The 25,000-nt window shown below is 38.2% G+C and overlaps 1 protein-coding gene and 1 long non-coding RNA gene across 2 annotated transcripts; both read right to left on the reverse strand.

The window, feature by feature from the left end:
• Nucleotides 1-3,058: 3,058 nt before the first annotated feature.
• Nucleotides 3,059-15,712, reverse strand: LOC126832591 (uncharacterized). The gene is made up of 8 exons (XR_007684784.1): nt 15,645-15,712; nt 14,776-14,939; nt 13,861-14,020; nt 8,028-8,195; nt 7,322-7,451; nt 5,808-5,960; nt 5,128-5,164; nt 3,059-4,046 (listed from the first exon to the last, which is right to left on the reverse strand). It is a non-coding gene; the product is annotated as an uncharacterized LOC126832591 (long non-coding RNA).
• A 363-nt stretch (nt 15,713-16,075) lies between these two features.
• LOC126832693 (uncharacterized) lies at nt 16,076-23,777 on the reverse strand. Its single transcript, XM_050563560.1, has 4 exons — nt 23,601-23,777; nt 17,635-17,686; nt 16,348-17,250; nt 16,076-16,173 (listed from the first exon to the last, which is right to left on the reverse strand). The coding sequence occupies exons 2-4, from the start codon at nt 17,672-17,674 to the stop codon at nt 16,076-16,078; spliced, it is 1,041 nt and encodes a 346-aa protein (XP_050419517.1). The 5' UTR covers nt 17,675-17,686; nt 23,601-23,777.
• Nucleotides 23,778-25,000: the final 1,223 nt, after the last annotated feature.

Genomic DNA, 25,000 nt, shown 5'->3' on the forward strand with positions numbered 1-25,000 from the left:
CTTTCGGCCACCCAATTTACTTAAAGATACATTATGGGAGATTAGATAAAGGGCTTGCAGTTCTCACTATAATAGTTAAAAACTAGATAATGTAAAGCGAATTTGCTCAAAATTTCAGTCAGATTGATCAACCCTGAACCGAGTATTTAGCGATTGAATTTTGGGTATAGCCTCGATCATCATTACTAAAGTTGGTACGATAAAAAACATAGTCTCAATAATCCATTTTTTGATTTAATCAGAATCAGCAGACCGGGTTCCAATCCAGTAAATATCGCAGGCTAGCGATGCCACCGAGAGTTGATTATGGTCTGGATAAGTTAATTAATGTCTACATAATCATTTAGATAAAGAATGGCCCAAAGAAAGACCATTGGCAGATATAGCTCTTAAATAATATATGTTTAACAAGCAATTCATCTAATGTACAGGTATGCACATCAAGTGGAATTTTTAATCTACATTTACAATTTGTTATACCCACCTGTTATTATATTATAGTCAACAAATCCTTAATCACATTTCAGTTCCTGGCATTCATTCGACAAGTTTTCCTATATTTCTGAAAAAGAAATAATATAAAGGCGTATTTTTCAATTAATTTTCTAAATACAACACAAATACAAATTCTATAATTAAACATCAATATACATGTACATGTACTGGTAATTTGCGGTAAAGACTTCAATGTGTCATGTGTAAAGCATTCAGCATTATTTGCAAAACTTTCACATGGGAAGTGATATCAGATGTTCTAGTTAATTAGATGCTGACATACATGAATCACATTCATTCGCAGATGTAGAATTTACATGTCTTCTAGAAGGGTTGGTACAATGTAGATTTGAAAAGGTGCCAACAGGTTTTGTGTAATAGTGATATTTTTGGGTTGTGGAAAGAAGAGTGAGCATACCCTACTCATGCACAATACTCATATTCACATATTTTATTTGAATATTGAATAGGATTTTTTTTATGTTTTGGGATTTTTTTTCATATAATTCGGCAAAAAGTGCCATTTTAAAGTTATTTTTGATCGTAAATGCCACATAATTTGTAATGCTGCTTTAAATTCCGAAGAGATCTTAGTTTTACGTGTATATCTGTCAAATTATACAATATTAAAGCAACACGTCCACCATTATATGCGTAGATTATCTTGTCCGATTCAGTGAAAAAAAGAATACAAATGTATGGGTATGTCAATGAAAAGTTTATATGAAACAAATCTTAAACGACACATAATTATAATAATATAATTATTATATAATGATTTTAAATATAAAAAACAACAAACCGAGTCTTAAATAAAGTAAGACACAAAAAATAATTTAATAGTATAGGGTAAACTTTATAATTTTAACTTATACAAAACCCACAAAATGTAGCACTATAGAAGAAACTAAAAAAAAATATCAAACAATTAATTTTCAAGTTGATAATAATGCATTTTGTCAAAGGTTTAATTTCAGAAAGCCCAGTACGTGATTAGGCAAATAATAGAAGACTGGCGTCTTTGGCAGGTGCTACCTGTGGCGTTCCGTAGTCACAAACAAAATACAGGAAAAAACCCATTAAAAGCTATTTTTTCGCAAATGGATACCACCACAATAAACGTTGCAATGCAAGAATGCAGTCTCTACTTACCAATAAGAAAATAAAATTTATTCAACGAATTTGAAACCATTCGTCGCCAAAACCACGTGTACCAACTTTTTTGACAGTTCGTCCCATCTTTCTAAAAAAAAACACTCAACATTTCCAGACATTGGCATTCCGATCACAAACGACATCGATGTTACATGATGCCACAGTAACTTTCAAATCTTCTCCTTACAAACCATCCTCTCAATATATTTACAAAATACAGCTGTTGTCAATTTTTTAATTTGTAGACATTTGGAGGCCGAAACCTTCTGGAAGCTCTGCAGCGAATCGCGATAATCCGATCAATCTAAATTCCATAAGTTATACTTCACCAACAATTTGTAATATATTCAACACACTCTTACTGTTATGTGTCAAACAGTATGTACATAATATGACCACATATTAAAGCAAATTATAAACCTGGGCTAATGAAGACGGGCATACGCCATACAGTGTGCTATGAGGGAAATTTTGCCCGGACAGCGGCACTACGGCCTACTCTTATATCGAATTCCAACTGCCAAGGGATCTTTTACGTGCACGCCAATGTGTACACGGGACCTCGGTTTTTCGTCCCATCCGAACGACTAGACAGCTTTCCTTGTCAGCCCCTCCGTCCTGCATCACTGACCCAAAAACTCATTGAACCCGGAGTAATGCCTGTAAAGGATGAAGGTCATTTGCGCTGTCTTCGGAAGCATAGGTTGCATTTAATGGGTGATCAGAAAGAAAATGCAATGGTTAGGGCTTTAAAAAATATATAAGTATGTAAATAATTGATTTCCCTCGATTTGTATTTCGATCAACCTGACGATTTTTTGTGCTTTAGCCATATGTCAACAGACGGTCACTGGAGAAGAAGGCTGACACGAAATACCATCGGGATTTTTCGGCTTGGTTCCCATTGTCAACTGTCTAGTCGTTCGGATGGGATGGAAAACTGTGATCCTGTAAAAGATCCCTTGGCAGTTGGAATTCGATATAGAGCGGAGCGGTAGGACATTAAACCCCACTTTATTCATTTCATTTACTCGCTGAGAAACAGAAGAAGAACAACGTTAATATAAAAAATATTTTATTTGCTCCTGTACACCGAAGAATACTGATGATAGATGATAATACTACATGTACAATAAATATCAACATGTAATAATACAAATACATATTATACAAGTTTTGTATAAAAAAAAATAAAAATGCGAGGGTATATAAATATGTACAAACTTTATATAAGAAAATAAAAATGTAATGATATATAAATATGTAATGAGGCATATAATAATTAAAATAACAAAACAAATCAAAATACGCAATGAGGCATATTATGATTAAAAAACAAATCAAAATACGTAACGAGGCATATTATGATTAAATTAACAAAACAAATCAAAATACGTAACTAGGCATATTATGATTAAAATAACAAATCAAAATACGTAATGAGGCATATTATGATTAAAATAACATAAGTTCCATACGTAACACGGGTTATAAATATTTCAAATGAATAATAAATCAATTGGAAATGTAATTCCATTTTAATCAAAATCGATAAAAAACAATATAAGTTATACCTAAAAATATGACGGTCATTGTGTCTAATCCCTTCATTTTGTTAGTCAAAATTCTAGAGAGTTAATTATTTGCTTATCATGTGAATAAATGTGCAATAATAGTTTATATAACATTCAAGCTAGAATAAACGAGTTATTTGCTTATCATGTGAATAAATGTGCAATAATAGTTTATATAACATTCAAGCTAGAATAAACGAGTTCGATCGTACTATTGACCAGGAACTGACCAAATCGATGCAGAATTGTTCAAATAACAGGCATGGTAACTATCACGTCGATCGGACAGGAATTGGCGGAGCCTTAGGTTTTTTTTGGAAGAGTGTCACCCCATAAACAACAGCAAGAACAAGGCGAGTAGCTGTGAGCGACCAGTTGCTGGTCCAAAAATCTGTAATACCGGTAGTTAAATTTAGCTCTGACACAGCACCCTCTTTAAAAATATTTTAGGAAAGATATAAAATACGATATACGAGCATCTTCACTTGCTCGAGATTCTAACACACTCATTAATAGTCTTTTCATATAAAAAATAATATAAATGTGGATTTGAAAACCCATAGGTTTTGTGTAGAATAATTTTGGAATTTTTTTTTTTCGATTTGTTAGAAATAAACAATTAAAGATGGTTGATGTAATAACGTTTCACTGTGAAACAAAAATATACAAAGAGTTTCGGAACACCTGATGCCAGTCGGCCATTGGGATTCCAGTTAGAGATGAGGGATATTAACATCGATCCGGCCAACAAACAGATCTACAATTTCTTCTCCTTAGTTGTTCTCCTCTTACACACCTTGATTTAGAATCTGGTGTTTGTCACTGATGAATATGAAATTTGATTAGTTGTATTTATTAGTACGTTATATCAAACTACATGTATATAAATATTTTTAGTAATATCAAGTATTTGTCACCGTGTATAATAGGAGGGTTGAATGGCCGAATGGTTAGCACGTGCGCGCGCTGTATCACACGGTCTGTAATTGAGTCAACTGGCGGGGTTTCGATTCCCCAGTTCTACGTGACAAGGAGTGGGGTCGCCTGTCCAACCTCGTGGATTTTCTCCGGGTTCTCCGGTTTCCTCCCACTGCTAAAGACCCCTACGCACAAGCGAATTATTGAAGTAAAATAAATGAACCATGTGTTAGTTCCGGAATGACCTAATTCGTGTCGGGTGGACGTTAAACCCCATTTCTCTCTCTCTCTCTCCCTCTATTATTTTCATTCTCTCTCTCTCTCCCTCCCCCTCTCTCTCTCTCCCTCTCTCCCCCCTGTATAATACCACTGCAGACTTCCGTCACGTGTTCTCCATATTACCGGGGCCACGCTGGTTCAGTGAGTACGGTGTAAGCTCACTAACCAGGAGATCGTAGCTCCGACCCAGTCTCAGGATTCCTTTTGTCAGTGTTGCGGCACGGACGACCAGGTAAGGAAAACACGCCCAGTCTTTGGTATGGGTAAAACAAAGGGAAAGTAACCTACATACTTTGTCTTAGGACAAAGTCTCCTAGCGATTATCTAAAGACACGTATGTAGCCAAGGTCGATAAAATTCAGCGATGAAAGATGTCGGTCGATAAACGTGTCCCCTGTTTAGTTCAACGTGAATTCATACTTCGTAAATAACGTGATATGGAGATATGCATAATTACAACAACGGGTAAGTCCGATCAATTATCGGTGGCAAAATAGCTTTTACGTGGCCGTTTATTGTTAACATAATGTGAAACAGGTATGTGCAATGCAAGCACCTGCTATTTATATTATGCTGCCATACTGTGTTGAAGTGCTGCCATGGCAAACCCCACTTTAGTATATAATAATACCGCATAACTTGCCCATAAAATAAAATAAATATAAGTTGTTAGTTGCAAAATAATGTAAAAACAAACATATCCTACCTGGCTCAATGGAGACTTGGGGTCTTTTTATTCTATACTGAAAGAGAAACACATAAAATATTTTAAGCTATTTTTACACTATTTTGTCTAAGTCTACTCACTTGGTGAGATAAGCGACCCTGTTGCTAGTCGTGTATAAATCCGGGATCAAATACACGACTGGCATAAATTACAGATCTTCAGATCTACAGTACAAGCATTAGACCACTTGGCTACGCACCTCCCCAAGTGGAACAAAATAGCTCTAGTACCGTATCTGAAAATGATCAGCAAAATGTATAGTAGTCTGTTGTATTCGGTTTAACGTCATATATTGACGAAATAAAGGTATTAAGAATTGCATGCCATATTTTAACTACAAAAGTCTTTTTATTTCCGAGGAGGGAGCTACGGTAGTTCACAGTCTTCGATTTTCCGTTGTGGTTCCCCTGGTCAGTGGTGTAGATGGACGACCCGACACGGAACAACGTATAGTCGTTCGGATGGGATGTAAATCCGAGGTCCCTTGTTGGTGTGTACGTAAAAGAAACCCTGACAGAATTGGAAATAAGAGCAGACCGTAGCGCCACGGTCCGGGCACACTGTATGATGTATGCTGGTACTCATTATCCCAGAAGAAAACATTTCGAAACCCGGCACTAGGTCAGAGTAATAATCAAAAAACAAAATGAACTACTTACGTCCATTTGGGGATCTATGTATTCATAGGATGATGAAAATGTAGTAACCTCGGCATGTGTCCTGCTGCTATTTAGCCCATCATCATTATCTGGATAACCACGATATCTTGGGTCAGCTTCATGTAGATGATCATACCCAGACGGTTGATAGACCTGAAATATTATGAAACGTGTTTATATCTTCGCCAACATTTTCGTCAACATTTTGAACTTTAAAGCATGTGGAACTGCAATAACAAATGCTCTTGACGTCTATGGCAGAGCAGTGCGATCATTCCAACACCCCCTACTGTCCACATAGCAATTCCAAAATCCCGATGGAAATAGCTACTCGGCTTCAACCCCAAATTATATTATAACTAGTTGTCCCAGGACATACGTTAGTACATATAACAATGTCTTTTCCTGATTTAGAGAAGAAGGTCTTTAATCGATTCAGATGTCATCGTTTTCACCCAGTGCTTGTATATGAAAACACCCTGCACGTTTCAAGTCAGTAGCTTGAAGCGTATATATGGTATTAGTGTCAGTGGCTTGTGGCACGAAATAACAGTATATTGTCGCATACATAATATATTATGTCAACGCTTGGGCGACATAATATATTGTGTTGACGCTCCAAGCGTGTTAGCATATTAGACCTGTAGACTCAGTGGAATGTACGCGTCATCAGAGCGGATCCAGGGGTTGGACCATGGGGACCGGTCCACCCCCTTAACAATAGAAAGTGTCCCTGTAAATAAAAGAGGGCATCCTTATCAGAAAAAGGGCACCTGTGATGTCAGAATTTCAAAAAAGGGCACTTTTCTTTCGGATTAGGGTTAGGGTTAGGGTTAGGGTTAGGACACAGAAAAGAGAGAAAAAACAGAAAAGAAAAAAACAATCGAAACTTACCGATTCCATGATGGAAAATACCGCCAAAATATGTCTCCAAAGCATTCATTGGTTATCAAAGCGCCAATTAAATCTATCGTTGCAAGTTCATGCCTAGTCACCTCCATCCTAGTTCCAAGCGTTGACATAATATATTATATCGCCCAAGCGTTGACATAATATATTATGTATGCGACAATATACTGTTACTTCGTGCCACAGGCCACTGACACTAATACCATATATACGCTTCAAGCTACTGACTTGAAACGTATCGCCTGATGAAAAGGCCTAGCTAAGCATAGCGATTTAATTAAATTTGAGAATATTACTCCCGTCAAAAGTCAAAACCTAGTAACTCGCTTTTTTTTTCTCAAAATTCAGTTAGGACCAAATTTGTAGTTACTAGGGTATGTGCTTCCGGTTGTTGTACTAGATATTCTTATTGTTTGCACCCATGACGCAATCTAGCAACTTCCTTCATTTGACTAGAATGCCATATAAAAACTTGGTAATTCAATAGTCAAATCAATGGTTAAGCTGGGGTTTAATATTCATTCATTACGTTTTCCTTTGTTTTCTCAAAATAAGACAAACGTGAGTTACCAGGTGTTGCCATTTGACGGTAGATTACTACTTACAGTATTAGTGACACCGCCATCTTTTAGTTCTCCATAGCGGTTTATTTTGTCTTCTTGTCGTTGTGAATATTCCTGTAGTGAAATGTCACCAGGATTATATGAAGCATCATCAAAATCCTTCTGGTATCCCCTGAAAATACAGTATCCATAATAAACAATATGCACGAATTTCGGTCCGAACATACACCCGCTAACCGACATTTAAATTATGGTAGCCAGTATATGTTCTATCAAAAGAAATTTTCCAATTTTATAATGCCATTTGTACATGATGAAATTCTTAAAAAATAGCCGACTTGTTCCCACTTCAAACCTATCCGTCATCTTCAAGCTTTATGGGTGATCAAGCTTCTGTATAAACAACCCTGTTTCAGTGGGTGTTACTGTTGACCCAGAATGTTCCATGGGATTTTCCAGCGTGATTTCCCCTTGTCAGTGGTGCAGGATGGAGGGCCTAACAAAAACAGAGAATATGTAAAAGAGCCCTTGACAGTTCAAATTCGAAAAAAGAGTAGGCCGCAGTGAAAAATGTCCATCGTAACACACTGCATGGTGTACGCCTATCGTTATGAGCCCAGTCGGTGCAGACCAGTAGGGACGTTAAACCCCATTTCATTTAATATCTATTTTGCCCTAAATCAAAGAGGCTTAGTTCATGTCAGTCTAAAAGAGAACTAGGATAATGAAGATGGCAATGAGAACCTACCGTTCTGAACTCTTCCCAGATCTCTGACAGTAACAGATGAAGGCTATTGTTAATATAATCAGTAGAACAACTCCAACAGCTGCTGTGATACTGACAAGTATTTCCCACTTTATGTTACTATTTTCACATTTATCACCATAGTAACTATATAAATCATCACTGGAACACCTTTATATAAAAAGTATATAAACATTATATTACTATTTTCACACGTATCACCACAGTAACTATATAAATCATCACTGGAATACCTTTATATAAGAGAGAGAGAGAAATGGGGTTTAACGTCCACTCGACACAAACTAGGTCATTTCGGGACTAACATATGGTTTAATTTTATTTACATAATTCGCTTGCGCGTAGGGGTCTTTAGCAGTGGGAGGAAACCGGAGGACCCGGAGAAAACCCACGAGGTTGGACAGGCGACCCAACTCCTTGCCACGTACAACCGGGGATTCGAAACCACGCCAGTCGACTCAATGACAGACTTTATGATACAGCGCGCATACGCTAACCATTCAGCCACCCAACCCCCCACCTTTATATAAAATATATATAAACGTTATATTACTATTCTCACATTTATCACCATGGTAACTATATAATTTATCACTGGAACACCTTTATATAAAAAGTATATATACATTATATTACTATTTTCACATTTATCACCATAGTAACTATATAAATTATCACTGGAACACCTTTATATAAAAAGTATATAAACATTATATTCACATATCAGTCACCATAGTAACTATATAAATAATATTCTTTTAGAGGCATTTAGTAACTGGATAGAGCAATAAACTATAACACATACTTATGGAAGAACAATTACTGATTTATTTGGGCGACGTTTCGAAGAGTATTCTCTCAACGTTTTCAAGCAAGTACAGTAACAAATGTGTAGAGCAATTATATATAGACAAGCAATAACAACAATTCAGAAACCATGCATGACAACAACAAGATCAAAGGATTAAAAAAAACAACATGATCAAAGGCAATATACATATGACGGATTATAGGGGTAAATAATTTTAATTGGACAACCAATCATGACAAATGAGAAACCATACATGATGTGATTGGCTAGGTGAGGGTACATCAAGGGAATAATAAAGGACTGATGATAGGGGTAAACATACCATTAAATCAAACAAAAGGGAAGCCATACATGTTACGAAAACATCAGAGGAGTAGTGGCTACATAGGGATTAAATGGTTAAGCCATATTTAAGTGAATTACAAAATATTAGTATTAAAATGCACACAACATAGCACAACTAATGATAGTCCAACATTCTTCCTTCCGACAGACTCACACATACATTTATTCCTAGGATAAGTACAAGAGACACTTAACTGTTTACAAAGGATAATTACATAAATGACCATAAATAAGTGGTAAATTATAAATATTGGAAAGCCACACCACAGTCCTATCCACAGGCTTCTAAGTAATTATGTCCTGTACACTCCTTCCCATTAGACACACACACTTATTAAGATTAGTTCTACAAATGGATAACGAGAATAAACAAGTAATACACATGATACGCAAACTGAATAACTTAAGCACGTATGGAAGTGTAGGCATGTACACATTAGTTGAGAATTAGTTCATCATAGGCTCTTGGGAGGAATATTCCTGTGTCGCGATTGAGGTCTGGTTTGGATCTCCTGATGTGTATTGCTTCCATGATTTTCCGCGTCTGTTCGTTGTGTTGGTTGAGGGCTAGGGTCTTAGAGGACTGGGTTTTGTGGCCTGGATTGGACTGGAGGTGCTGGGCAACTGCTGATTCTGCTGTGGGGGACCTTGAGTTATGCTGGGCGAGTCTTTTAGGTAGGGGTTGTCGAGTTTCACCAATGTATGTCATATCACACGAGCACACAACTTCATAGACACATCCTTTTAAGTGGCAGTGGAATGGTGGGTTGCAGTTTACCATTCGCTTTCAGGTGGTCAGGTGATGAATTGATCATGGTTGACTGGACGGTTCGTTGGGGTGAACTTCAGACCTCGGGACAGTAGTGTGATCTGGTCATCGGTTAGATTGCGACTGCTCAGGTTGATAACCTACGTGAAGATAAACTCTCTGATCTGAAGGACCTCATGTCCCCAGCTGACTTCCATCAGTTCCGCACCAAGCAGCTAAAGTCCCTAGAAAATCTTAGAGAAACGACTCGCTCCAACCATCTGAAGAAATTTAATAACCTCAAGACCACCCCGTCGTCCCCCACAACAACCAAGACAACCAAAGAAGATTTTCTTACTAAAACAGTCATCAACCTGAGCAGTCGCAATCTAACCAATGACCAGATCACACTACTGTCCCGAGGTCTGAAGTTCACCCCAACGAACCGTCCAGTCAACCATGATCAATTCATCACCAATATAGAGAGAGGCTTAAGACAGTTAGCACCTGGCGGGAAGATCGATTTTCTTAGACACCAAGTCACCAACCTCATAACTAAGTCTAAGACTCAACGACCATCCCACAACTTAACCCAGGCCCAAAATACAGCCCTTAAAGAGTTGAAGAAAGACCAGACTATCACTATAGTAGCTGCAGATAAAGGAAAATCAACTGTCATTATGGACAAAAGTGACTACCATGAAACCGTCTCCCTTCTACTGTCCGACCGCATCACCTACAGAAAGTTAAGAAAAGACCCAACTAAGGCCCACAATGACAACCACACAGCTCAACTTACTAACCTGAAGACCCAGAACCGACTAACACCTTCGCTTTTCTACAAGCTCAAACCCTCCCATCCAAGACCACCTTATGCCAGGGCAACCATCAAGACACACAAAAACCCCATCAAAGCTAGATTATTAGTTTGTTCCCGTGACTCAGCTTATTATAACACCTCACAACACTTATCAAGACTGCTGTCCCCATTAGGTAAAGAAGCAGACTCCTTCATTAAAGATTCAAAAGACTTTTGCAACAAATTACAAAACCAACCCCATGATGTACAGATCTTATCTTATGGTGTTATTGACTTATTCACCAATATCCCCCGTGAAGATGCCATAACAGTAATCCGACGAGACTAAACAACTTAGAAACTCCATTAGAAACCAGTTTAACAGTCGAGGACATCATAGAACTAACCAAAGCATGCATCGAATCCACATACTTTGCATGGGGAGATGATTTTTATGAACAGACACATGGTTTACCAATGGGAAGTCCCCTTTCCCCAGTGCTTACCGAGATTCATTTGACAAACTTTGAAGAGGTGGCCCTGTCAAGATCACCTGTCCAGCCGATAGCTTGGTTTCGAAAAGTTGATGATACTTTCGTAATCCTTGACCAAAATGATGATCCAGACACCCTTCTCCAGCATTTAAACAACCAGAATAATAGAATTAAGTTCACTATTGAAAAAGAAAATAACCAGTGCCTACCCTTCTTAGACGTCCTTGTTACGAAAACAGACACAGGACTCACCACTAGTGTATACAGAAAACCTACCCATACCGACCAGTATATCCATTATGATTCGAACCACCCACATAGTGTCAAAAAGTCAACCATAACTACCCTAGCCCGTCGAGCCATCAATATATGTGACGACAACTCCCTCCCCAGTGAACTCACCCCATATAGAAAACATACTCTCTAATTTGAACGGATATCCGCCCCAGTTAGTCAAGAATACCATAAAAGAAACAAAAAAGAAAACCGTTGCTGAACAGCCCAAGCCAGATAAACCACCCATACGGATAACCATCCCGTTTCAAGGAACGTTATCGTACCACATCCGAAGGCTACTCGCAACGACAGGCATCCAAGTCATTTTTTCCAAAGGACGCACGCTTAAAGACCACCTGAAAGCGAATGGTAAACTGCACCCCACCATTCCACTGCCACTTAAAAGGATGTGTCTATGAAGTTGTGTGCTCGTGTGATATGACATACATTGGTGAAACTCGACAACCCCTACCTAAAAGACTCGCCCAGCATAACTCAAGGTCCCCCACAGCAGAATCAGCAGTTGCCCAGCACCTCCAGTCCAATCCAGGCCACAAAACCCAGTCCTCTAAGACCCTAGCCCTCAACCAACACAACGAAAAGACGCGGAAAATCATGGAAACAATACACATCAGGAGATCCAAACCAGACCTCAATCGCGACACAGGAATATTCCTCCCAAGAGCCTATGATGAACTAATTCTCAACTAATGTGTACATGCCTACACTTCCATTCGTGCTTAGGTTACTCAGTTCGCGTATCATGTGTATTACTTGTTTATTCTCGTTATCCATTTGTAGAACTAATCTTAATAAGTGTGTGTCTAATGGGAAGGAGTGTGCAGGACATAATTACTTAGAAGCCTGTGGATAGGACTGTGGTGTGGCTTTCCAATATTTATAATTTACCACTTATTTATGGTCATTTATGTAATTATCCTTTGTAAACAGTTAAGTGTCTCTTGTACTTATCCTAGGAATAAATGTATGTGTGAGTCTGTCGGAAGGAAGAATGTTGGACTATCATTAGTTGTGCTATGTTGTGTGCATTTTAATACTAATATTTTGTAATTCACTTAAATATGGCTTAACCATTTAATCCCTATGTAGCCACTACTCCTCTGATGTTTTCGTAACATGTATGGCTTCCCTCTTGTTTGGTTTAATGGTATGTTTACCCCTATCATCAGTCCTTTATTATTCCCTTGATGTACCCTCACCTAGCCAATCACATCATGTATGGTTTCTCATTTGTCATGATTGGTTGTCCAATTAAAATTATTTACCCCTATAATCCGTCATATGTATATTGCCTTTGATCATGTTGTTTTTTTAATCCTTTGATCTTGTTGTTGTCATGCATGGTTTCTGAATTGTTGTTATTGCTTGTCTATATATAATTGCTCTACACATTTGTTACTGCACTTGCTTGAAAACGTTGAGAGAATACTCTTCGAAACGTCGCCCAAATAAATCAGTAATTGTTCTTCCATAAGTATGTGTTATAGTTTATTATATAAATAATCACTGGGACACCTTTATATAAAAAGTATATAAACTTTATATTACTATTTTCGCATTTATCACCATAGTAACTATATAATTTATCACTGGAACACCTTAATATAAAAAATATATAAACTTTATTACTATTTTCACATATATCACCATAGTAACTATATAAATCATCACTGGGACACCTTTATATAAAAAGTATATAAACATTATATTAGTATTTTCACATTTATTACCACAGTAACTATATAAATCATCACTGGAACACCTTTATATAAAAAGCATATAAACATTATATTACTATTTTCACGTTTATCACCATAGTAACTATATAATTTATATAAACATTATATTACTATTTTCACATATCAGTCACCATAGTAACTATATAAATAATCACTGGAACACCTTTATATAAAAGTATATAAACTTTATATTACTATTTTCACAATGATCACCATAGTAACTATAAAAATTATCACTTCAACACCTTTATATTAAAAATATATAAACTATATATTACTGTTTTCACATTTATCACCATAGTAACTTTATGAATTATCACTTCAACACCTTAATATTAAAATGTATAAACTTTAACTACTACCCCGGCTGCTACTACTACTACTACTACTACTACTACAACTGCTGCTGCTGCTACTACTACTGCTACTACTACTACTACTACTACTACTACTGCTGCAGCTGCTACTAATACTACTACTGTTACTACTACTACACGCGTTAGACTACTACCTCACCCGGCTTATATTCATAGTAAGGGCATCATAAAAATAAGACGCCACAGTTACTGTGCAAAGATATACCTGCAGATTAGAGGATTTTCATCAGTTGCAGTACACTCTCCATGTTGTCCACAGTCTTTACCTTCGCATCTATGTATACAGGCGCTATTTGTACATTCATATAACCAACTTTCACATACTGCACCCACAGCATTACAATCATCTTGTATTAAAACTTTAACTAAAACATATAATATGGGAAGGTAAGATAATTGATCAAAAGCATATGGATCCTGAAACTTTGGTATTTTTGTGTGAAACGGCCCAAGAGCTTAAAATAGTTATGCGGGGTCGATGTCGAGATATCCCGTGTGATTCCCAGCACTGCAGAGGGACTCTTTAAAGAGGAGTGAACGAGATGTTAAATTCTCTGCTGTTTTATCGCGTTATATTCAGTCTGATATGTATAAAATATCGCATTATCTTCAGTCTGGTTGGCCGAAGATATCTCATTATCTTCAGCCTGGTTGACCGAAAATATCGCATTATCTTCAGTCTGGTTGGTCGAATATATCGCTTTATCTGGTTGGTCGAAAAAAACTCCGAAAACGACAGGAAATGAAACAGGGGTTAATGTCCTACTTTTCTGCATCGATTATGGTGTGTGTGTGTGTGTGTGGGGGGGGGGGGGTGTCCAGACAGCGTGGCTACGGTCTACACATATCTCAAATCGACAACTGCCATGAGTTCTTTTACATGCTCGCCAACACGGGATCTCGGTTGTCGTCCCATCCCAACGTCTATACACTGTCCTCACCAGACCTCCCGGTTTGCACCACAGACAAGGAGAAACCGCAACGGAAAATCTGGACACCGGGAGCGAACACGTCTCCTACTCCGAAAACGATGTCGTATCAAATACGTATAGCAAAAACAAAGTGTTATATGTTAACTGCCCGAAAAGCGATTTATATATATATATGTCTATAATCTTACACTTATCAAAACTGTCTGTATAATTCATAGTATAGTTGTCAAGGTAAGGTGTGCTGGAGATATAGCTCGTCAATTTTTCTAGTGTTTCGATGACTTTAATACTCTCATTTCTCACTGCCGTCATGGGGATTCCCACATTGGCTTCAACTATAGTACTACCATTTCTGAAAAATATAACCAAACTAGTTAGTATACTATGATATTAAAACAACGCAACAAATTTGTAATCAAATTAAGTCAACTGATACCCTTCGAAAAATATCCACAAATTAATACAATTTAACACAAAAAAACAGACTGGAAATAATAAGTTTCTTAAATTTATATGAAAGAAGAGTGGGGGCGCCGAAGTCTCTAGCAGATATAAGTATTCAGCAGAGGTAAACGTCTGTTAAAAGTGAGTATTTTTGTCCACCAGCTGACCATCTGTCCTAAATAGCAAGAACAGGATGGGAGCACTACACACAAGCAAAGCGGATAACAAACCTGTGGACAAAACTACATAGGAGCCACTTAAAGACCTACTGGGCTAACAGGCCATCATGTCTGTGAGAAAGTACAAATTTATTCAAGATAGACGATACATGTAACGGTTCATTGTTCACATCATTGACTGCTTGGAAGAAATTCCAACAGTCAAGAGTTATTATGACTAGTTTGTAAGAAACTGGTCAGGCACTAGAATCGACAAGAGTGTTTCTTTTTGTCAACCGCGCCCTTAACATTTCTAAAGGTGTCCTACAGGGAACGGTATGCTATAGATCTACACCTACTAAGCACCAAATTTAAGAAATTTTATATAAAACGCTCTTGTCGGTCTTTGACGGTAATTAGAAGGACCTTATAATTAATACATTACTCAAGGTTACCTTATATCATAGATGTGATATGATCTGCAGATATATATTCCACATTGCTCTGCCAAGATACCAAACATCTACAATCAAAATGCTAACCATTTTCAACAGCATTATACACATTGGTTCTTAAACTATAAGAATTTAAACTTAAAAATACTATATATGAGGGCAATTTTGTTCGAACAACAATCGAATTCCAACTGTCTAGGGTTCTTTTACGTACACGCCAAGTTATACACGGGACGTCATCTGTGGACTCAAAATGACATCGTATTGTCAAATATGCATTCTTGGAAACCACATTTGTTTTGCGTGGTTATTCATTAGGATTTTGACGCCAAACATCGTATGATAAGTCACTGTAAAAATAACTAGGGGGTACTCAACTTTTGTGTTTGTGTATACCTATTGAATTTAGTATCGAAGGCACTAAAACGGGCTCAACGTGTACTTACAAATTCATTAAAGTCTTGCTTATCAAACAGACTGAGATTCATCTGAATTGTTACTTCCAACTTGAATGCAAAATATGAACCCTCTGAAATAGAAAAAGAAAAGCCCGTGTTATGACACCTAAAGCAACGCTAATATACTATAATAGAGCATAGTATATTTTGATAATATGACATGGAATTGTTTAATCAAAAGAGAAGCGGTACAGCGGGATTAACATAAAAAGTGAAATGTATATCATGCTCTAAATGTACTTTACCTGTATCTGGCTTTAAAGTAGGAAACAGAGTTGTTTGAGGTGCTGATGTGGGAGTTGCAGATTGTGTTTGTGGACTTGTTAACGGTAGTTGTGTTGATGTAGCTGCCGTAGAACTAGATTCAGGTGCGACTGATGTTGCCGTGGAACTGGGTTCTGGTGTGACTGCCGTGGAACTTGTGGACGGGCTTCCATCTGTTGAAGTCGGTTGCGAATGTTCTTCTGTAGAACCACTTGGTGATGATGTAGTCTCCAGTGTGACTGGTGAAGAACTAACCCCTGATGTGACTGGTGTAGAACTAGTCCCTGATGTGACTGCTGTGAAACTGGGTTCTAGTGTCATTGTTGTGGAACTTATTGCCGGATTTCCGTCTGTAGATTGAGAGTGTTCTTCTGTAGAACCATATGGTGATGATGTAGTATCGGGTGTAACCGGTGTTGAACTAACCCCTGATGTGGAACTCGTCACCGTGTTTCCATCTGTAGACGTCGGTTGAGATTGTTCTGCTGTAGAACCATCTGGTGATAATGTAGTCTCTGTTGTGACTGGTGCAGAACTAGACACTTGTGTGACTGCTGTGGAACCTGTTGCCGTGTTTCCATCTGTAGAAGTCGATTGAGCTTGTGATGGTGTAGATTCTGATCCGGCTGGTGTAGAATTAATAGCCTCTGTTGTGGAACTCGTTGCTGTGTTTCCATCTGTAGACGTCGGTTGAGAGTTTTCTTCTGTAGAACCATCTGGTGATGATGTAGGCGTTACGACAGGGGTCGTAGCGTATATTTCAGGTGTATTTGTCTCTGACAGCGTGGAGCTTGTAGATGTTGATGCTGATGCGGTACTGAATTCGGATGATGGCGGTGATGTTGAAACGCTGGCTAGTATGTTTGAACAGTTCATTATCAATACTAAAATGATGATATGGATAACAATAAACTAAAATCACGTGTATATCTCAGACGATATGGCAATAAATGTCATATTTCAAAATTAAATTCGTGAGATAATGAGCGATATAGGTGAATCAGAGAACAGGAAATACCATACATCAAAGGCTTCTATTTAAGTCAATATATAAATGTTGGATTTGGTCGCTCAGGTGGTGTGCTATTGCGATGAGTGATATTTACGCTTTCATTACGACTAATTGAGCTATTGTACTAAGCTTGTTGTTGGTTAATTTTAGTTTAGAAAACCTCAACATAAAACGTAGCCACATCGGTAATTGTATTGATTTAAATCAAAGTCCTTTGTGATAAACACTGGATAAGAAGCATAAGAAGATTACTTACGAAAACAAAGTAGAATCCTATGGACACTAAGGATTAACATTTTTGAAAATACCTGAAAAACCAAAGATAACATAAGATTTTATAATATCAAAGTACCTACATAACGTTTATATGAAAGCAGTAAAAAACTGGAAAATGGAAACAAACATAAAACCCGTGCCACATAAAGAACATAATTGTGATTCATACAATATATTTTCATTTGGTCGTGATATCCCCGGGTTATGATTGGGTTAAGTGAAAGCGTTATATATAAAAGTGCATACAGCATTGGACAGTTCGACTGGCTCATGAAGACGGACAGGGATAGGGGTGCTACAGCATATTTTTATTTCAAATTCTAACTGTTTAAGGGTAGTGTTACGTGCACACCAGGAGGTTGGGTGGCCCAATGGTTAACGTTAGATCACAGTGTCTCTCATTGAGTCACATGGCGTGGTTTCGAATCCCCACTTGTACGTGACAAGGAGTAGGTTGTCTGTCCAACCTCTCGGGTTTTCTCCGGGTCCCCCTGGTTGCACGTGACAAGGATTAGGGTCGCCTGTCTAACCTCGTGGGTTTTCTCCGGGTTCTCCAGTTTCCTCCAACTGCTAAAGACCCCTACGCGCAAGCGAATTATTGAAATAAAATTAAACCATATGTTTGTCCCGAAATGACCTAGTTTGTGTCGAGTGGACGTTAAATTCCTCTCTCTCTCTCTCTCTCTCTTCTCTCTCTCGTACACGCCAATGTGTAAAGGGGACCTCGGTTTTTCGTCGCCCTCCGTCATATATCATTGACAACGAGGAACCACGCCGGCGGAAAATCCAACACCAAGATCGAACACGAGACCTCTAGGTTAGCGAGCCATCGTCTTACTCACTGCGCCACCACGGGACAGGTAATTGTGAAACAATAGTGTGGATATATTTTAGACATAGAAGTTACATTCCATCAGAAAAAGGCATTCGTGTTCGAGTTCGCGTTTTGGCCATTTATAATATATATTCCACTGGAATGAAATAATATCACCCCCTTTCTGTTTCACTTCCGACGTGGTTTAACCTTGTCAGCGGTGCAGGACGGAGGGTCTGACAAGTACAGATGTATAGTCGTTCGGGTGGGACGAAAAACCGAAGACCCATGTACACATTAGCGTGCACGTAAAAGATCCTTTGGCAGTTGGAATTCGACATAAGAGTAGGCCGTAGTGCCGCTGTCCGGGCAAAATTTCCGGCATAGCACACTGTATGGCGTATGCCCGTCCTCATTAGCCCAGTCGGAGCAGAACAGTTGGATATTTTCATTCTAAGTTTGTAATACTTCACTTGTTCCTATTTGACAATGTTGAACTTTTTAATGTTTGCTATAGACACTTGTACTTAGAACTGAAAAGCTCACTAACCAGTAGATCTGGGGTTCGACCCAGGTGTTGGCACACAAAGTTCCCCGAAATTTTCGATCGTGGTTTCCCCTTGTCAGTGGTGCAATAGCACGAAAAACCTTTCAGGTAGGTAAAAGAAGCCTTGCCCGTTGTAATTCAGTAGCTGTCTGGGGTAACATTTTCCATACCCCACACTGTATATGTCGTATGTCAGTCTTCACTAACCCGGATGAATCAGAAATGTAGGAAGTTAAAACCCATTTCATTAGTCAACTACAAACGGATATATTTCAGTCCATTTTTGCTAGATTCAAACAAACCGTGAATCATTTTCAAGATACTGAGATGAAGAATGTGTAAATAACATGGACCCCCATTTTTAAAATTTCCTCACTGTGACTCATTTTGCCAGCACGTGTCACATATTATGTAATAAGTCAATTATTGTTAAATGTCTTTCAAGGATTTTGTTACATATGATTATTCCCATTCCCGGTTATTCCCCTATTTTTCTTTGTTGGTAAAAGGAAACACGCAAACCGGAACAAGGAAAACGTAAAAGAGATCTTTCTCTAGTCGGTACGGTATGTCGTTATGTAATATGAGTTGATTAAAAAATGCCTATCGCACCTCGATCAAACTGAGAAGTAATCCTTTAACTAGAGAAGTATGTCGATCAGTAGAGGTGTTGATTTCTATTCCCAGTTGACGATGTGATTTCAATGTTGAGGTATTTGGTTCGTTCTGTGTTTGAGGATCACGCAGGAGGTCTATTTTTAAAAATGTGTGCATATTGACAAATATTGACGTAGCACTTGTCATCACAATGTTATATCTTTATCTATATTCTTGACATATGATATCTACACGTATATAATGTCACTTTAATCTCAATAGTCAATAAATCAGGGTGTAACACCTGTAGTCAGTATACAGGATAGGCACATTCCATAAAAACGTTTAAAGGGACGGTTGATCAAGGGTCGAGCGTCGGGTTTCCGTTTTCCTTGGTTCTAATTAATGTCTTTAGCTCTGATCAATGGTGAAATGAAATTATATGGTGGTAAGCGTCCTATTGTTCTGCTCCGTCTGGACTAATGAAGACGAGCATATAGTGAGCTACATGTATACGGGAACTTTTACCCGGATAACAGCATTATGGCCTACTCTTAATTCGAATTCTAACTACCATGGGTTCTTTTACGTGTACGTCAATTTGTACATGGGAACTCAGATGTTTGTCCGACAATACTTGCGAGGCCTCTCGTCTTGCACCACTGACAAGAGTAAGCCACTCCGGAATGTCCAATGGTGCATGCAGGATGTTCACCTCTCTGGAATTTCCCATGGTGTATGTAGGATGTCACACCAGTCCGGAATGCTCAATGGTGTATGTAGGAGATTTTAAGAAAAATTAAATTGGTTTTGTTGGTCACCCTCGCCCCTCACACAAAGACAGATGATCTCCGTTGTTGTACTGACTATTACACATGACAAAAGTTTGATACAAGTGGACAGCGAAATCTTTATGTGGACAGAGAGAGAGAAATGGAGTTTAACGTCCACTCGACACAAACTAGGTCATTTCGGGACTAACATATGGTTTAATTTTATTTCAATAATTCGCTTGCGCGTAGGGGTCTTTAGCAGTGGGAGGAAACCGGAGGACCCGGAGAAAACCCACGAGGTTGGACAGGCGACCATACTACTTGTCACGTACAACCGGGGATTCGAAACCACGCCAGTCGACTCAATGAAAGACTTAATGATAAAGCGCGCGCACGCTAACCATTCAGCCATCCAACCCCCCATCTTTATGTGGACAGGATCAATTGATAAGACTAGGATCACATAAATTCTATTCTAAAGTATGTCATACTTACACGAAAAATTCTTGATAAGGCTAGGATGTAAGTGTTCAATTTGCATATAATTCTTAAATAGTAAGTGCAGGGGACAGTACTACACATTGAGAACGCTAGATCGAAGACCGTCTAGCACAAATGATGTCATATGTGGATTGTGGGTTAGGGTTAGGATAAGGTTTAGGGCTACGTCTAGGGATAGGGTTAGGTTTAGCGCCAGCCTTGTTTAGGGGTGGATAAAATCGAGGGGACATATAAGGTCGGATAATACCGAATCCAATTAAGTTAATAATTATATCTCGAGACCTTGACGAAATCTACAGTCCTAACCCTATCCTAACCCTAACCCACACTCCACATATGACGTCATATGTTTTTGACCGTCTCCGACCTAGCGTTTTCCACTACACACAAACAGAACCGAAAAGACAAACCCATGAACAAGAAACAAATTACACAGACATTGCAAGCTGTAAACAACAAATATCAAATCAAGTGAATGGATCCGGGAATCAACCGTAAGTTGTACAACCTGGGCCTGTAATGATTCAGGTTTTGCTCAAAATGAAAAACAAAACAAAGATTTAGAAGAAAAACGCAATGTATATATCCGAGCGCCTTTAACACAAATTGTTTTAATTGTTCGATAAAATTGAAAGATAGCCTGGTTTCACCTGTGTGAACATCCTGGTGAATTAAGGAAGTCCCATATGAAGGAAATAGAATGAAATGAAATGGGGGTTAACGTCCCACTGTTCTGCTCCGGAGATGGGCATACACCATACAGTGTAGAGGGGAATTTTCTCCGGGCAGCTTCGCTACGGCCTACTCTTACATCGAATTACAAAAACCTATGGATCTTTTACGTGCATCCGATGTGTAAACTGGACCTCGGTTTCTCATCCCATTCGAACGACTATACATTGTCCCTTGTCAGGTCCTCTGTCCTGCTCCACTGACAAGGGGGGGGGGCACGCTGGAAAATCATATAGATGAACGACCTAAATGATTATATATCCATACAGTCAACACCGCAATATATACCTGTAATATTTTGTAACCTCACCATAATGTACCTTAATTGTTCTTAGTTTTCAGCTGGTTATTGTTAAACGAAACTTTATATATATATATCCATTTATTTAAAATGAATACCGTCTTCAATAACCGAGTTTGTTCTTTAAATAGGGCCGTTAAACTCTATTTTATTTCAGAATGAAAAAGATCCGACTCCCCCCTGCATCATTCCAATGAAATTCGGATTTATTCGAACCGTGCCAAACTCGTTCGGGGATTAGATGGTCTAATGGGTGAACGAGTGTGCGTGAAACCATAAGTGAGTCAAGTGAGTCAAGTGGCGTGGTTTCGATTTCACGCTTGTACGTGACAGTGAGTAGTTTTCTCCCATTGCTAAAGATCCCTACTCGCAAGCGAATTTTTGAAATAAAAAATTGAACCATAACATACTCCTGAAATGACCAAATTTGTGTCGAGTGGATGTTACCCCCCCCCCCTCCCTCTCTCTCATAGGCTACCAAATAGGCTACCGATTATAAGACAACCCAAACTTTATTTTGTTAAAATTGTGTTAATTTCACCCGATGGAGCAGGAAAAGCAAATGATACTGGAAATTGATTTGCAAGTAAATGGGTTAGCCACATATAAGAATCCATTAAACATAATGCCAGATTAAAAAAATGGTCAATGGATACTGAGAATTTATCAAAATGATGAATACCCATACATTATATTATAGTATCCATTTAATTAAAGATTTATCAACCATGGTCTTATTCTAAGACGACAGACAATTAACTGACATTCGATCAGAAGACAATGATTGGAACGATCACAAGTTGGTTCGATCTCATTGTGTTTCCCTCCATCTGCACACTTGATTATTACCAGTAGGAATAGGGCTTAAAGCTTTGTGATTGTCCATTTACACATTTCATATTCTTTTATATAGAGTTTAAGATATAATTCTATCTGTCTCCACCGACCAGGCCAAAGAAGACGGGCAAACTCCATGCAGTGAGTTATGATGGAAAGTTTGCCCGGACAGCGGCGCTAGGGCCTACTCTTATTTCGAATTCGACTATCTAGGGTTCTTTTACGTGCGCGTCAGTGTTTACACGGGGCCGCGCTGTTTTTCGTCCCATCTACCAAAAAAAAAATTCCTCCACCATGACTGATAATTGCCAAAGCCTTAAATTCAATGAAAATCATCCGAACCACAGATTCGAATTTCTCAGTTAGAACCTATTGTCCGAGTAATTGTCATGATTGATAATATCCTGGGTTTAATATAATAGTATCTATGTGTAGGATAAAGCACGAGACAGAGGTTATGCTGGGGAAAAAAGACTGAAGAAAATAACCCGATAAAGTTGTTCTGTCGAGGGTTTTTTCTGAAGTCTTTCTTCCACAGCATACCCGAAGTCGAGGACTTTATCGTGCTTATAAAACGTCTATGTTTACATGTACGCAAGATGAGAATATCCCAGAATTCCCGTAAGAAAAACCTTATATCGTGTTTTCTTGTGAAAAAAAACCCCCTACCCTGGAAGAATAACCCGGTACAGGTTTAAAGAAAAACTTTCAGAAGAATAACCCCAAATTTCCCTGTATATATCTTTCAGACCTCAATTTATTCCGGGCATTAGAATATACCCCAAAGATCAAAGATATTTACCGTTACAGGTTTATAAATATGTATAAACATTGTGTTACTTACCTTTAAAACAGTCCACGGGTAAAATGAATAGGGGTTCTCCTTAATACGTGTTACTCTCTGGTAGCGGTTAACAATATAACATAGTACTCACAGTATTTAGTCTACTTGAAGAAACGTCGATACAGAGATATGTTGGAATATTTGATTTTACTGGGATTTATGACCGCGATAACAGTATGATTGCTACAAGTGCTATGAATGAATGACGTATAGTGCTACCTGCTATGGTATAACTATGTTGACTAAGTGAGGTTATTATGTTGTAAAGTTATTTCCTTATCAGGGTTATATTACACATTATGTCGAAGATACCCAACCTAGAAATTATTTGTCATCTGCCTGTATGCATCGTGCCGACGACGCCTTAAAGCGACAGGTCCGGGGTTGGTCCCTATGTTGGCCTAGAAATTTGTCTGGGATTTTCCAACATGGTTTCCCCTTGTCAGTGGCACTAGTCTGCAGGCCTGCGTGCTTGTAAAAAAAACTTGGGGGTGGGGGGGGAGGTGGAATTCAATCCATGCCAAATGTTCCTCATAGAACACCGAATATCATATGTATCGTCTTCATTATCCTGTTTCGTTCAGAAAAGTAGGACGTTAAACCCAATTTCACTCATTCATTCTTAAAGTGACAGGCGTACAAAGAAAAGCGTGACCATGTTAACAAGTACTTTTATCCCAATATGGAGGTAACAAACAAATAGCCATGAACCTTTAATATAGATAATATAGAGATTTCAGTCTAAATACACGTCATTACTTCATTTAATGCGTTTTAAAATTTACAATATTTATATATTGGGCAACAAAGATGGCGTAATGAAATGTGAAGATTTATTACTTAACGACTTTAACAGCAATCAACGTAGTTTATATCCTTACCATAAAACATAACTAGTAATAAACACCATAGCTAGAAGAATGGGGTTTAACGTCTCCTCGACCAAACAGGCGAGTCATTTAAGGACTAACATACTCTTATTTATTGCATGGTCACTGAAGTTTAACGACTCCTCAACGCATCATGTCCGTCATTTTGGGACTAACATACAGTTATTTTATTCCATGGTCACGTGTGCAATGCTTGAGATGGGAAGTTTAACTGCATAAAATGAGTTAAACAAGATGGACAACAGCTATATTTAGGCTACGCCCACCTACAGCTGTGTGCTCCATGCTATCTATAAGTGTTCCTGATTCACAGGAACTTGGTGTGCATAACAACGTTGTACAAAAGCGCAACAAAAACCGCCACCCGTGCCATTACACACGGGAACTCAAAACGCTAGGATACATATTAAATAAAATAAAAAAATACATATTGATCATTCAAATAATTAACTACTGTTATAGTTACATCATCAAAACAACAATTCACACATCTTTTAGACATTTAATATT

The sequence above is a fragment of the Patella vulgata genome, chromosome 9 (genome assembly GCF_932274485.2).
Source record: "Patella vulgata chromosome 9, xgPatVulg1.2, whole genome shotgun sequence".
In the NCBI taxonomy this organism is placed as follows: domain Eukaryota; kingdom Metazoa; phylum Mollusca; class Gastropoda; family Patellidae; genus Patella; species Patella vulgata.

Coding starts and splice junctions, on each gene's coding strand:
- LOC126832693 (XM_050563560.1), bottom strand. CDS start 17,674: ATGTTAATCCTTAGTGTCCATAGGATTCTACTTTGTTTTC. Junction 17,251..17,634: donor TAGGATTCTACTTTGTTTTC/GTAAGTAATCTT, acceptor TCATCATTTTAG/TATTGATAATGAACTGTTCA. Junction 16,174..16,347: donor TACTTTAAAGCCAGATACAG/GTAAAGTACATT, acceptor TTTCTATTTCAG/AGGGTTCATATTTTGCATTC.